The sequence below is a fragment of the Varanus komodoensis genome, unplaced genomic scaffold, assembly GCF_004798865.1.
Source record: "Varanus komodoensis strain SLA01 unplaced genomic scaffold, ASM479886v1 scaffold7_3, whole genome shotgun sequence".
Lineage (NCBI taxonomy): Eukaryota > Metazoa > Chordata > Lepidosauria > Squamata > Varanidae > Varanus > Varanus komodoensis.
In genome coordinates this window covers 27,008,799-27,024,472 of record NW_025336480.1, presented here as the reverse complement: position 1 = coordinate 27,024,472, position 15,674 = coordinate 27,008,799, and the positions used below count along the sequence as shown (strand labels likewise).

The 15,674-nt window shown below is 43.3% G+C and overlaps 1 protein-coding gene across 4 annotated transcripts in view; it reads left to right on the top strand.

Annotated features, from left to right (window-relative positions):
- The window catches only part of PLCB1 (phospholipase C beta 1), a 592,180-nt gene that overhangs the window by 458,694 nt on the left and 117,812 nt on the right, over positions 1–15,674 (top strand). For all 4 annotated transcript variants that reach the window (XM_044454160.1, XM_044454162.1, XM_044454161.1 and 1 more), the window contains 5 exons: positions 1,558–1,662; positions 2,612–2,721; positions 8,443–8,575; positions 12,464–12,517; positions 13,092–13,311. In XM_044454160.1, the coding sequence (XP_044310095.1) occupies positions 1,558–1,662; positions 2,612–2,721; positions 8,443–8,575; positions 12,464–12,517; positions 13,092–13,311 (622 nt within the window). The remainder of the gene's footprint in view (positions 1–1,557; positions 1,663–2,611; positions 2,722–8,442; positions 8,576–12,463; positions 12,518–13,091; positions 13,312–15,674) is intronic.

Genomic DNA, 15,674 nt, shown 5'->3' with positions numbered 1-15,674 from the left:
TCCATCCTTCCCTCCTACTCTCTGGCATAATGGATGCTCTAGGACAGGGCTCCTCAAACTTTTTCATCAGAGGGCCAGTTGAAAGGTGCCGGTGCTGGGCACGGGCCAGAAAGGTGGTGCTGGAGGTGTGCGCGGGCTGGCGAGGGGGTGGGAGTGGCACATGGAGGCAAGTTGAGGCAGGGGTGGGGCACGAGGCAAGGCGGGAGCGGCATGCGCCGTGAGGCGGGCGCACGAGGCAGCGGCTTGCTCACTTGGAGATCGTTTTCTCCAAGTGAGCGAACCGCTGCCTCCCCGTGCAGGGCAAGGTGGGCGGTGGTGGGCGCATGTGTGGGCATGGTGGGCCGAATCCGGCCCCCAGGCTGTAGTTTGAGGACCCACGCTCTAGGGCATTGATGGTGAACCTTTTAGAGACTAAGTGCCCAAACTGCAACCCGAAGCCCACTTATTTATCACAAAGTGCCAGTACTGCAATAAAACCTGAATACTGAGGTTTAGTTTAGAAAAAACAACTCATACATTAACATCTTTTGTCTTAAAAGAAAAACACAATAACAGAGCTTTCAATGATACAAATAACTTTTTATTGAATGGTAAAAGTTTGCATTTGGCTTGCGTTTGCACAATTAATGTGAACTTTGCTGTTGTATGCATGCTGATAATTTGTCAAACCTTGGCTCATACTTTGTTAGTTTGAGAGCAACACATGCAGCACTCAGGTCATCTGTTAGTCTGTTTCTTGTATCAGATTTGATATAATTTGTTAATAAAAATGAATATATTAAAACCCACAGCCAGTCCAAGCATATGTGTGTATCTCTCTCTCTCTCTCTCTCTCTCTCTCTCTCTCTCTCTCTCTCTCTCTCTCTCTCTCTCTCTCTCTCTCTGTCTCTCTGTCTCTCTGTCTCTCTGTCTCTCTGTCCTTGGCAGTGCACTGACCAGCCATGCAAAAGCTTGAACAAGTCGCGGCTAATGAATCGCGGCTCGTGACATCATTGCCTGCCACTGCTACTCCTTTCCAAGCACACACATGGCCCCTCTGTGCACTGTTATCTGATGCTCGGCTCCTGGGGCGATGCTGGAGCGACTTGGCTCACGTGCTGACAGAGAGGGCTGTGTGTGCCCACTGTGGCACACGTGCCATAGGCTCGCCACCACTGCTCCAGGGCATTGCGTGATGCCTGGCTTCCCGCATCTGGTTGCTGCTTTTGCCAGATCAGCCCAGGGCTGGGAGAAAGGAGTAAGTGGGAGGACCAAATAGGCTATGTTGCCAGTAGGTTCTGTTGGGGCATTTGGGGCCCAGCCTCTGCCCAGGAAACTAGGGCGACAATAGTATCTACTCAGAGCTCTGACTCTAGGGGGATGTGGCGGTGGAGAGGCCTCCATTGATAAAGGGATCAACTTGATCCTTCTTGACAGTATATTATTTTCCGTGGCCTAGAGTTCAACTCTTCTACCCATATTAACCATTCAACAATATCCCATGCTCCATCTGTTGCACCTTCTACACTGTTGTTGTCTTTTGGAAAAATAATAGAGGTGTCCTGCTTTTCTTTTCAGGTTATCATTATATTTGCTTGAGGAATGAAAGGAATCAGCCTTTGATGTTGCCAGCCTTATTTGTATACATAGAGGTTAAAGACTATGTGCCTGATACTTATGCAGGTAAATATAAAACTGTGAGGGTGAGCTTCAAATTTAACTTCAGAAAAGTATTGTTATGTGTTGCCTGAATTTAATGAAAATGTATACATTGGGCAGTAGCAACAAGCAGCATTAACCTCCATAGCCATCAAGGAACTCTGGGAGTAAGGAAGAAGTTGCTGTTGGTCCTCCAGTGTGATCTTCCATCACTCTTCCATTTGTCTAAAGTCCTGCACAGTGTCCCTTGATTCTGTGGTTTACTGTTTCTTCCAAGACAATTGATAACCTTCCCTGCTCTCTTTTGTATGTTTGAGATTTCAATCATTTTAACTTGATTCAATCATTTTTATTAATAATACTTCTCTTGACTGTCTATAGCCTCAGGGGCAAGGTTATACTTGGTGAATAAACACTGATGGGGGAATCATTGGATTGGGAAGATCTGAACTCAAATCCCTGATCAGTCAGAGAATGCAGAGGGTTTGTGTTCTCTTGGCCTCAACACATTTTCCTTAAAATTACAATTTAATACTATCTACGATCTGGATTTTATAAGCAGTGTTCTGGGTCTACCACATGGGTAGGCAGAAGCTTGATCCCCAGATGTTTTACCCCCAAGACACCCCCAAGATGCTGGCAGAGGCTTCTGAGAACTAAAGCCCAAAACTTCTGAGGAACCACTTTCTGCAGGCTCCTGGTCTACTTTATTGTGGTCAATTTAGATTGCAAACTTATATGTATATTGGAGAAAGTCTGATTGACTTTGATTGAAGGCAGTGGGATTAATTCGTATGCGGTGCTTGAATTTGATTATTCTAGCAAACATAAGTTTCTCATTAGAAATGCAGGCTAAGAAAATGCAAAACTAGCTTCAAGTCAGGAAGATGATCATTCATTTTGCGTAAAACATGTGTACTGCTATCTGGGTAGGAAATCAAGGTTCAGTCATCCATCCGTATATCATTTCCAGATGTCATTGAAGCATTATCCAATCCAATCAGATATGTGAACTTGATGGAGCAGAGAGCAAAGCAGCTGGCAGCATTGACTCTGGAGGATGAAGAAGAAATAAAAAAGGAGGTGAGAATTTGACCTTGGTAGGATGGTTGTGATAGCTAAGGGATGTCTCTGATGTATGGCAGATAGCAAGATGCTCTCAGAGAATGTAGACAGAGGCATACAAAAGCGATGTCTGCTCTAGTCAATTTTCAGATTTTGTTTTATTTGCCATGCATCTTCTTTGCAGAGATGGAGCAGGTGACAGAAATATGGCTATGATATATGGAGTTACTCTAGTCTACACAGGTTATATAAGCCCTAGTGCTGATATTTCAAAGGGAGAAGTCGTTGACATTTCCTCACCTGTGATAATGTTCTTAAATAGATGTTCAGAGCCTGGAGAAAAGTCATGTTTTGTGCTAGTGCTGAGGGATGAATTGCTATAACAGGGACGGGCAACTTCTGCCCTTCCACAGGTTTTGGCCTGCAAGTCCCATCAGCCTTATGAACATAACATGGTGAGAGGTCATGGGAGTTGTAGGCCAAAACAGATTTTAGGACCACAGGTTGACCAAAACTCCACTATGACAACCTAAAGTTTAGCTGGCAGCACAATACTATGCATGTTCTCTCAGAAGTCAGTTCCATTGTGTTCAGTATGAGTCACTACCATGTAATAGATAGAGACAAAGGTAGAGATACAGGTGCAGGTAGAAGCAGAGCAGAGGTATGGTTACCATCAGTGTGCCTCACATCCTCTTACAGGGCATTCCAAGAGGTGGAGCCATAGATTTTGGACTGGCTCTTCTTCTTAAATCATATCCTTCAGTATAAATACAATCACAGCTAAGATAGTCATTCTTATCCAGTTTGTAAGAAAGTGGTGATCTTTCACTTTGGGAGTGGTGGGGAGGGAAGAGGAGAAAGCCAATTCTCTGCTCAGACCTGATCACTAGTTGCATGTTCCAGAATTCATTTTCAATCTGTCACACCACAAAAGGGCTTCAGTTTGTGAAATTGCCACATTATGAGAACTGTAGTTTCAGCAGTTACGTTCCACCCTACAGATACAATTCAGCTGTGTGATGCTTCGAGTGAAAATCTATTCAATATATTCTGCTCTTATCCGAAAAGATAAAGTGCAGTCACTTGAGGTCTAAATTCCAAGGCCTTCCAACTCACAATATAAGAATTTCCTCCCTATGCAACAAGCCAGGCACACGCAGCCAGAGACTTTAGATGCTATACATAAGACTTGGTTGCCTTTCTTCAGAGAGTTACATTGCAAGGTATAATGTGCATGCTTCCATGTTTCTGGCACTAGTTTATATCAGAGTACATGAACCAGCTTCCTCATTAGGCAGTAACACTATAGCCACAAACCTGCAGGAAACTATCAGCTCAGTAAATGCCAAATACCATTGAACAAGGCACCACACACCCCATGTTGACCGTTATGCATAAATAAAAACACAGTTCAGAAGTTGAGAGAAACCACCCTCCTTCCCAATTTGTTCTTGTTAAACCTTTTAGTAGCTACTCATATTGTAAGTTCAGTGGCTTCCCAGAAAAATATCTCGATTTCTTCTCCTGTACTTAGACCTTCTCATAGCCAGGACCACAGCGTTTTTGGAAGTGATAGGCTAATCTCTTTATCTTGCAACCCCATATCTTGTAAGCCGGGGGTAACAATCTAGTGTCCTCCAGAAGTTCTGGACTGCAGCTCTCATCAACCTTAGCATTAACTATGCTGACTGGGTCTTATGGAAACTGTAGTCAAAAACATTTGTTGGGTAAAATGTTGCTTACCCTGGCTGTAATTCTTTCGGCAAGTAAGAATATACAGTTCTAGGCCCAAAATGAAGAGGATTCAGACATTAGTATCACATCTAATTTGCATGTAGGACAAATAAATTAATCCTGATCCAGACAATGCAGTGCTTCCTATGAGATACAACATTATTGATCACTAAACAACCCAGGCAACAACATAAAAAACCTCTGAAATACGATAGAGTATGTTTACCTGGCTTCTAGTTATAATGGTTTTCTTGCCTGATTTTTGTCATTTCACATCTGTTTTGCAAATGTCACAAGCAGACATGCCAACATGACAGTGGAGTGGAACATAAGGATCTACCACACTGCTGAATGTTTTCTTCAGTTTGGTCATTTTGAAGTTGGCTCAAATAAGTTTGAGTTATGATTGCATGTTTGTCATTCTACATGTACCTAGGTCTGATTTATGCTGAGGTTTTACTTCCCAAACAGATCTTCCTGCTCTTGCTACATTAGGTACCATCAAACCACTTGATGTGCAATAGAATGCATGCTAAATTTATTACATGGTGCAAGGCGCAGTTGTATTTCAGTGCCAGGTGAGGGATCCCTCTTCAAACAATTGATGTGACTGTGAAGCAGCTGCATTTGATAATTATAGGAGAAATACTCCTGTAAGGAGCTTCTCCTCCCCAAAGAGCTGAAGTGTAGTTCCAGGCAAAATGATCTTTGTAATCAGTGGCCACAGAGGAGGCTGTATTTCTCCATCAGCTAAGCAATTTACCCTAGAAACCTACACTAGTTCTCATTTCTATGCCACTGTTTGCTTCAGCAGATGCACCAAAATAGTTTATATAACATACAGATACATGTTTCTACCCCCATATCCTCCATATCCCGTATCATGCCCTCCCCAGTCCCTAAGGACCCCAATTTGGAGGATTACCAGAACCCCCTGAGCCAGGCATCACAGTGGACCTGCTGGGGACCTGGATTGGGGTGATCGGGGTGGTGGATTGGGTGATCCTGGACCTGTGGAGGGGACAGCTGTCATCCCAAACCCTCACAACATAGCCTCTTTGCTGAGTCAGAGACACTTTCTGGGCAGTGCAATTATCAAAAAGTTAAGGTTCATCCAACTGCCATATATAGAAATGTCTACCTGAAGAGTAGGGACTTCTGGTGGGTATCTGTTTATTATAATTTTAATCTGTCTGAGGACATTGTCTGAACAGGTTGCAAGCAATTAAAAGCATAAAATACAATTCAAACAATGATGTAAAATACTGGGCAATTATTTTAAAGAATACAATATAGTACAACACAACACAGAAGAGGACCACACAAGCAACAACAGAATAGCAAGAATTGCCAGAAAAATCTAGAACCAGGTCTCCAAAATGTCTGGGAGAAAAGAATGTTCTTTGCCATATGCCCCAGAGATAGTGTCGGCACCAGGCAAGCTTCTTTGTGAGGGACATTCCATCAATAAGGTGCCTCAACTGAAAAGGCCCTTTTGCATGACCAAGAACCTGCTTGTGAGTAGACCATCCCTCCGGTGGCACTCATGGCCTGCAGTTGCACTCTGGGTGACTGTCTGAAGGATCAGGCTTGAAAGCCAGGTGCTTGATTAATACCTGAGTACCAGCTCCCTAGCTTGCCTTTCATTGCCCTTTATTTGACTTTGGACTGAATATTGGCCTTGCTTTGGGACTATTCTGATTAGATCCCTGGAACTCTGACCCAGCAGCACCATAAACCGAAGCCCAAGAGCTGAGTTCCTGTCATATCACCGTGGCCAGTCTTGTTGGTCTCCCGTCCTTCTCTCTTCTGTGACTGGTAGTGCTTAGGTGATCTGATTAGGTGGCTGCATGTCTCTTCCTCCCTTGCTGCAGGTCTTTTCATGGTCCAAGAGCAAAGAGGAATGAGCGAGGTAAATCAGCAGCCATGCCTCACATAAGCTTCTGAGGAAGGTAGCTGGATACTCCAACTTCCTGGCTGAGCACACCTTCCTCTGAACCCCAGTCTCCCATGCCCAGCATTGCAGATCATTTTACTGTCCAAGGAAGAAAGCCAGGCTCAGTAGCCTTGTTTTGCAAATGGCACTCCATGAGGTGATGCTTGCATGCTTTTCTGCCTGGTTGCATGCGCTTTCCACTCCGAACCCACAGCAGTTGTTGCTTCCTTGTCCAAGAGCAGAAAGGCAGGCACAGGGTACAGCAGCAACTCAAAGATGGTTCTATTTGATCTCAGTGTCTTGTTAGGAATAGCTATGTAAACCCCTCTCTGGTTTTAGAAATGGGTCAGTGTCATGTGAGGGATGTTCCTATATGGAAGGCAGGATCCTGTGATTCTGTACTTCCCCATCAAGAGGTAACACCAGTGTCCCAAGTCATCAGCTTGCAAATAAAAGCAGGTATAGATTTATCCATCCATTTAATTTCATTGGATGCCTTATAAAACAGATTCTCTAGAGACCAGGATAAATAAATGATCACTTTCTTTCCCATTGACTGCATACAAGATGGGGTGTTTTGTAAGGAATATAATGTTCCGAATCTAATTGCATTATGTAGGTTTTGAAAAGTTAAACTGGAACAGTATGAATCCAATTCTAGCATGTAATGTTCATGGGTGTGAATACTGAACTGGTTTTTGGCATAATTTATTCAGGCTGTGATCATTTAACCATTCTCCCTCCTCCCCATTACTGAATTCATAAACTTATATGAAAGGCCAAAATGTTTAAAGAACTGTAGCTACCCCTCCCCCATTCAATTTATTACTAACAGAGTGGAAATGAAGGCTGCCTGAGAAACTAATCCAGCAAGGAACCATGGCAACAGGTCCTCCTTATATAAATTTTCATTTCACAAGGAGCAAACTATTTAGCAGTGCTCCGAGATGGTATTCCTTCCTCCCTGCTCCATTAGTGCAGGGGGTATCTTCAGTGTACCTTGAAAATATGACCACTAATAGAGCAATTATAAGATGATCAGTGTGTAGTAAAAAGAGAGAGAGAGAGCTCTAAACATGGGCATTGAGAGCTGGAAAGGAAGGAAAGGCTGTGGGGAATGCTTAAACAGGTTGCACATTACAGACATTCACCCAAGCATGCGGCAAGGATGGAGGTACTGTTTATGTAAGCTTATCTTGTGGCATATGATTATGGGTGAGTTCCCCTGGGAACAATTCACGTGTCTTGGGGGTAAATTAAAAATCTGACTGCTGGGACTTTAAGCTGGAGAGAGAGCGGGGGCAGGGGGGATCATTCTGTATTATGTTCTGTTTGGTGCTAGCTACTGTGTTCTACTGTTAGCTCAGGTGTCCATCTGCATAGTTACTATAACTCAGTAGTGTACTGAGATATATAAGCTGAAATTGCATTATGTGGACTTGGTAGCTGGCATAAACCTTGCTTTCTATGGATGGATATTAAATAGGGGTGTAAAGAAGTTGAATAAAGATTTAGATACAAGCAATCCCAATACATGTATTTATTGAGAATCCCACAAGCAGGTCTAATTAATAGTGTGAATATGGATGAATTAAAATTAAGGGTTTGATGTTACAAGCACGATATAGTTTACATTCCTTTTAAAGTGTTTTTGCAGATAATATATATAACGTTGCAGACTGAACTGTTTCTTAAAAACCAATTTACATAGAGCAGTTTACTAGTTACTGCAATACCAGATTTCTTGTATTAATTCCAGTTTTCCATTTTTGCAAAATACTTTCCCCATTATAGAAATCAGAGCTGAAAACCAGTCATGGCAGCTAGAGATGCTTGGTTTTTTATTTACTTTGAAGCCAAAACAAAGCTTGCTTTACTGCCAGGTACTTGAACAGAACCCATCTTTCTGAACCAGCTTACATTTTGAATAAATCATAGTAGGTGAAAACAGATGAATGCAGTGTTCATCATAGGAGGGAGAATCGATGCACAAGTTGTTGGTCCAGTGCCCTAATCCCAAGGGCACACCTTCTTGCATATTTATGGAATGTGTTTGCTATTGTTAGGCAAATCAGGGAGATGTCCCTTCAGAAGCTCACAATGAACCAAAGCCTGCACCAGCTGAAAATGGAGTAAACCACACCACTTCCCTCACCCCCAAACCATCTACTCAGGTTGTTTCCAGCCAACCAGCACCAGGTAAGAAGTAGACTATATTGTATCATTTCTATAATGCCTTTCTAAGAAAAAATGCAACTGAATAGCCTTTTTGTTCTGATGCTAGTGCACAAAAATTAATAGAACAAATAGAAATTAGACTAGCTGTTTTTAATTTAGAATTATATGAGACACCTACATTTATCTGTGTTTGTGTCTGCTTGAAAGTCTGTACTTGTAATATAAAACCCTCTTTCTTCTTTGCTACCTTCCTATATGCAAAAAGTGTGTCCTGGCAGAGCTATTGAAAGTGGTTCAAAGCCTGGTGGAAGTATGCTATTTACACCTTCAGGTTATTGTGCTTTGTTGACCATAAGAAGCTGACTGTGTTGGGTTTTGGTATGGCAACAGATTCAAGTCCCCATCAACCATGAAGCCTATTGTGTGGTTTTGAGCAGGTCATAGCCTCCCAGCCTCACCTACTTCCTTGGGTTGTCATGTGGTTAAAATGTACCAACTTATCTATTATTACTCTTATTATTACATAATACATTTCTGTACCACTTGTAGCCAAAGCTCTCTGGATACTTCATAACAGTTAAGTCACACATCTAGATTTCAATCAGGCCAAATCTGCTTAGTTTCCAAAATTAGGCAGGATCAGGCACTAAAGGCTATATATGAAAGCTATAAGGAGCTTGGAAGAAGTATAGAATGTGCAAACAAATAAAACTTGGGTTTCAGAGTCTATCTCCATAGCAGATTATTCCAGATCCAGCTTTTGCTCTGCTCCTGTTTCTAGGCATCACCACTCCTGATTTTGTTTTGTGTAGATTTTGTTTGTGTAATTTCACAGGCATCCATTTGCATGTGGAACTTCTGCCCACATTGACTGATAAGAAGGTCAGCTGGCAGAATTTTGATTCTTTGCCAGCTGAAATTAATAAGTATCTCAAGAAGGGCAAATCACCTGAGGACATTGAGATGTGATGCCCTCTGTTTCCTGCTTGAGGCACCAGCCCCTGCTGTTGTTTTTAATCCAGCCTGCTGTTTGCACCTTTCTCTTGGCAGCAAAGACTAGCTAGGACTAAGAGTGGTTGGAGCGGCCAGGGGCCACTCTTCTGTCCTTTGGCAGAGAGAGGAATGTGGAAGTTGGAAAGGTTTGCAGAACTCATTACGTTGTATGGGGAAGGTAATAGTGAGGACACTCCCTGTGCCAGATCAAGACTTATTATGCCTTTTCACCCAAAAGACTTGTGGTGCTCTTGGAATCATGCCTTGTACCTGGAAGGCCTAGTTGAGACATGGGCCAAAAGGGCTTCCTCTTAACCCAGCTGTACCATCCCGGGCTCACAGACAGCAGGCGTTCTCTCTCCTTCAGGCATGAAGATCAATGTGTGGTCACAATAGCCACTCTCTCTCCTTCAGGCAGAAAACAGAATGAGACCTCATTGGCCAGTCTTGTCTTTTTTAGGTAGGTCACAATGGCCATTTTTTCTGTCTTTCAGTGACTTGGTTTGCACAACATGACAGCCAGCCACTGAAGGGTGTCACCTGTTGGTTGTCATTGGTTGTCTGTAGGAACCTACTCGTAGTTATCAACCATGGTGGGCATGTCATGAGCACAGCTGACTGGAGCCAGGGGTCAGACTAGATGGCCTTGGAGGCTCCTTCTGACTTACTCTGTTTCTATGTTTCTAATGAGTTCTTCTTGTGGTTGCCAACCACAAGAAGAACCAATGGTTTCTTGCAAGGTTTCTTTGACCCACAACCTATCATTGGTTAAATCTGATGAGGAATTAGTGTGAAAATCAAAGGGAACATTGCAGCAAGCTGAAACCAACTGACTACTGGAAAGATCCTGGAGCCAGCTTATGATTGTGACTGATGCTGGGTGGTGCTTCACAGGTTCAACCAACTCATCCTGGCACATGACCTCAATGGGTTGCAATACATATGAGCCCAGCCATTGAAAAAGGCAGCTACCATGGCAGAGATGGGTAAAATCTCCACCTTTCTCATTCGCTCTCATTGGGGCAGATAGAAACAGGAATGTTCAGGCCTAGGCTGTTCAGCAGTGAGATGGGCAGCAGCTGGGTTTGGATACAGTGGCCTCTCTCTCACTGAACTGAACATGTGGGCAGAAAAGCAGTAAGCAAAAGGGAGAAGAGTTGGCAAGCAGGTGCTCCTGGCTTTTCTAAGACTTCCGCATTCAGTGGATCTACCAGGGTACCAAAAGCAGTGCAGTGCACAGAGGCAAGCAGAGGGCTACAGATTCCATCATCTGCCAGAGCTGGGCATGCTTTAACAAGCAGGCTGAGAGGTTGCAGTCCGGCAGAAAAATGACAGGCACCAGCATGGCGCTCCCAGTTCTAACATGGCTTTGCTTTTAGGTTAGGAGAGAGGGAGCAGATGGCACCAAGCGGTGGGTGGAATACAGAAGTGGCAATGCATGGACTCGCTGGCAGCTCAGATGGAGCAGGGCTTCACCTGGCCCCAGAGAGTTGGCATGACACTTGGTGAACACAAGAGTAATAGAATCAGAGAAGGTAGAACACTTGCAGTGAGGAGCAAAATTTGGGCAGACAGAAGGGGAGGCAGAAACTGAAAGGGATATTTTGCAGAAATGCAAATGCTCTGTCTGGCTTTAGCAGTGCACCATGCACCCCAAGTGCAGGGCTGCTCAGGAAACCCAAGCAGCCTTACCAGCCACTAGGGAAAGATAAATATTAAGAAACATAGGGGACAGGGTGAAGCCAGGGGTGGGGGAAGTAGTCTCCAGATCTTGTTGGAGTGCAAGTCCCCTCAGTCAGCGAAGCCAATGGTGAGGGATGGTGGGAGCAGCCACCCAACAACATCTTGAGGGCCACCCCTTCTCTATTCCTGACATAGGCAAACAGACAGAGACAGTAGAGAAGATTAAGTGGAAACTGAAAATTGCAATAAAAACAAGCAACACCTGGGTTAAACTAAAGAGAATGGAATAAAACACACAGTATAAAAATGAAAAGGTGTGTCATGAGGTTTTGATGACAGATGCAAACCTGGAGTGGGGATCTGACAGGCAGCTCTGCACACAGAATTAGCAGCGGGCAGGAGCGCAAAGCAACCATTCCCATCTTAATAAATCCCACAGTGCCATGTTGTTGGGTATTGCCAAGTGACGGCACCATTGGACATTTCCCTGCAGCGGGATTGTTCTGTGTGACACTCTGCTGCCTGGTGGCTTTGCAATGCCACTTGGCCAGCTGGAGTCCCTATGATCATCTCCTCTGCTCCCCCGGCTCAAACTGCCCCATAGTGATGCAACCCTGCCCTGTAAGAAGCAGCTGTGAAGCAAGACTCAAAACTAAGTTTCATTTGTGTTTTGTTTAGCTTCAGTTAATCCAGTCTTGTTTTAGTGATTGCATTGATGAAATCCTTGGGGACAAATGTGGAATGGGAAGCAACATGTGGATAAGGCAGTGGCACTCCAAAATTTTAAAAGGTCAAGAAATAAAGGCGGCTGGTGGCCCGAAGGAGGACTACAACTATTGCTACTATTGCAAAGGCTTTCTGAACTCTGCCCATCCTTACCAAACTTACAAACTCACACACACGAACATTGTGCCTTTTAACACCAGGTTGGAAAGTTGCTGCAATTGCTGCCTGCAGATGTTGAGGGAGTGAAACAAGAAGGGAAATTTTGACAGCCTTTTTTCCATACATCAACTGTCACATTTGGAACAAAACTAGATGCGCTGCTGAGGTCTGCCCTGACTTAGTGCCTTTTTCTGAGAGAGCAGGACTGACAGCTCACATGCCTTATGAGGATTTGATGAGATAATCTAAGGATGCTTTCTCACTTGAAGAAGACAGTCAGCATACCTATCGTTTGAGGCCTGTACCTGTCGTTTCAAAATATCTCAAAGTATTGATGTTTACATTTAGGTTCTGTGAAAGTGCCAGCAAAAACAGAAGATCTCATTCAGAGTGTCTTGACAGGTAAGAAACGTGTAGATCATAAACTGCAGCATCTTTTGGGTGAATTAATATTGTGAAGTGTCAAGAAAGTGCATCCTGTATGAATAACAAAATAGTTTCCCTGCTCATCTAGTTCCTCTTGTTCAAAATATTAATACAAAATATCACATATGTGTTAGTTGGACGCAGATTTAGTTCCTGTGTGATGGATATTTCAAGTATGAATAAATGGTTAATAAACATATCCTATTATAGTACTAGGCACTTTTTTCACGATTAGGATTCATAAGTGTATGGCTTTACCAAGCTGAAATTCTTTGATGAAAATGGATCTAGAAAAAAGAACTGATTAGCCTGAAAAAATTGCTTTTAAGTCTGGGGCAACCTGTGCTATTAGGAGCCTTTACATCTGCAAATGTTGCTTTGTGTCACAGTGGGGAACATGGCCCAGATGCATCAGAAAGCTCCCTATAGGCCCCTCAACCCCTTGCTCCAGTGGGGTTCTAAGGCCTATTGATAAAACTTTGTATATCCTATGAGCATATACTGTCATACAGCAACAACAGTAACCAAGAACTTCCCCTCATCTTTGCAGAAGTTGAAGCACAAACCATTGAGGAGTTGAAGCAACAAAAAGCGTTTGTGAAACTTCAGAAGAAGCACTACAAAGAAATGAAGGATCTCGTGAAGAAACACCACAAAAAAACCACCGATCTAATAAAGGAGCATACTACAAAGTACAACGAAATTCAAAATGACTATCTGCGGCGGAGGGCAGTCTTGGAGAAAACAGCTAAAAGAGACAGTAAGAAAAAGTATGTTGTATAACATTTGCTTCTTTCATTATCGACAAACCTGACCCTTCACTTGGAAGAACACAGTAATTTCAGTGAACACAGCCAGAGGCAGATGGCGCTCCTGCTCTGTGGAAGAGCTGTGCTGCCTGAGGCAGGGCAGTGGCTCACACACAGCCGTTGGAAGCAGGGCTGTACCCCTTTCGGGCTCTGAGGGCTGCCTGCGGTGTGGGGACCGAGGCACTTGTGCACACACTTCCCAGTTGTAGTGACACAGCTTGCTCTTGTTGCTAACAGTGCAAGGAAAAGAATAATCCTGAAGAGGATCTCTTAAAGAGTGGTACAGTTAGGAGCTGCGATTCAGTGGTGGCAGGGGATTGGGGGACCGCTGGGCACTAGCGAGAAGGCCTGGAGCAGGAGTTCTGTTTAGCCCTGACCTGCCAGTTATGCACCTCCACTTTAGAGAAACCATGCCCCAGTGTAATTACAATGTTTTGTTGAGTGGACTCCCTCTGCTTCCTGAAAACAAATTGGAAAAGGTATTTAATCATTCTATAATGGCAGCCAGTTTGAATGTGATTAAAATGTAGCTGAAGTGTCATTCTTAACCCTTGAGCCTGTGTTTGAAACTTCAACTCTGAAAGCTGTTACCTGTGAGTGAGTTGATTTTAATTGAATACATGATGCCAGAGAGCTGCATTTGCTGCTACTGATTTGCAGTTACATATTTCATCCTATATTTCATCCTATTATATACAGTTGAATCCCACTACATGAGCTTTTGATCTTGATCTTGCTTTTGCCTCTACAAACCACTTGGTTTGTAATATACAGCAGAACCAAAAGTGCAAGATGCTTGCCTGGTGATATCAACCAGGCAGATTTCTCAGAGCAATCATCTCCAATCTTTTTGGATGTGAAAACTGCTTTTAGCCCTAACCTGCAAAACAGGATCCTTTCATTTCCCCATTTCATGTATTTCCTTGCTGAGAAGCAAGCAATGGACTTTTATATTCAGTCAAATCCCTACTTTTGCAGGTTTAACTTTTAAAGATTTTATTATTTTCAAGTTTGCCATCATCAATAATTAAACAGGTTTTTTTTTAGTTTTACAGCCTACTGTGGAATCACAGATGATACACATATACAGGTGAATATCTCAGTGAGAGAGAGAAAGAAGCAACCCAGTACATATATGGTCAACAGCATTAAGGGTTAAGATTTGGCTAGAGATATTCTCAAATTTTCCACTTCAGCGGAGGACCTGTGAATGTGGAGGGCTGACTGTACTGCCTTTCAAGTATTACATCCTCCCAAAGTGGTTTACAAAGTATTGAAACAATGTATTAACACTACAGGTTTACATAAGATGATAGAATATTGCAGCCGAAAATTAGGTAACCCCCATGAGTCAGATAAAGCTCTCTAAGAAGATTGTTGAACACTTTAAATGTTCTTTTATATTCCCCTTAGCACATACCTTTGTATGCTTTCCATGCTTTGACTTCCTTATAAAGTAAACACTGAAGACTTAGTTTTATCTTATGTTAGTACATTGCTTTTTAAAATAAGAGTTTGGATACTCAACCTCTGTATTGTCCATTCCTGATGATGGCAAAATTATCAGACTCTGGAGGGGTTCTAGAACAAGTGGTGGGAAGTGAGGAGGTGGTGTTTTATCTATGTTGTGTGTATGTGTTGCTTATTTCATGTGTTGGCTTGTTTGGGCTGTGTGCAGCTTGGCTTAATGCGTGTTTTGCTTGGCTTTTGTTTGTTTCTATATGTATTAATGAGCAGCAGCAGCATCCCCCCTCTGAAATTGGTGTTGTGCTACCCTTTGTGGAGGCATATTTTTACATCCCCTTCAGAACTACTAGAGTGGATGTTGAAGTGCTTAGTTGATATGCCATGCACTTCCCATTGCAGAAAGGAAGATGGCATGTCACTCTGATTGTCCATCCAAGAACTTTCATCAACCACTGGCTCCTGATGATTGAAGTATGATGAGAGATGCTTCCAGTTGGTCCATTGCCCGCCCCATGCCCTCAGTCAAACTCATCTGTGAAGTGGTCTACCTGCTGCTGTCCTCAAGCACTGAGCTGGAGCCAGCTTCTAGTTGCCTTCCTGAGAACTTAGAAGTCCAGTTCTAGCACTGTGGTGAAAACTCTTTCAGACTTAAGAGGTCATAGAATTGTGCCCTGTTGGAGCACATACCATCTCCTGAATGTTATGTTTCCCTCTGCACCATCTTCATCCCTTCCCAGAGCTATATCTGCTGCTTCTCCACAGGTGTTCCTTCCTCCCAAGGCCGAGGAGGGAGGAACTGCCCTCTTCCATCAAGAGGGAGAAGGGCATAACAGAATACTTTTTACCCTTGCAAATTG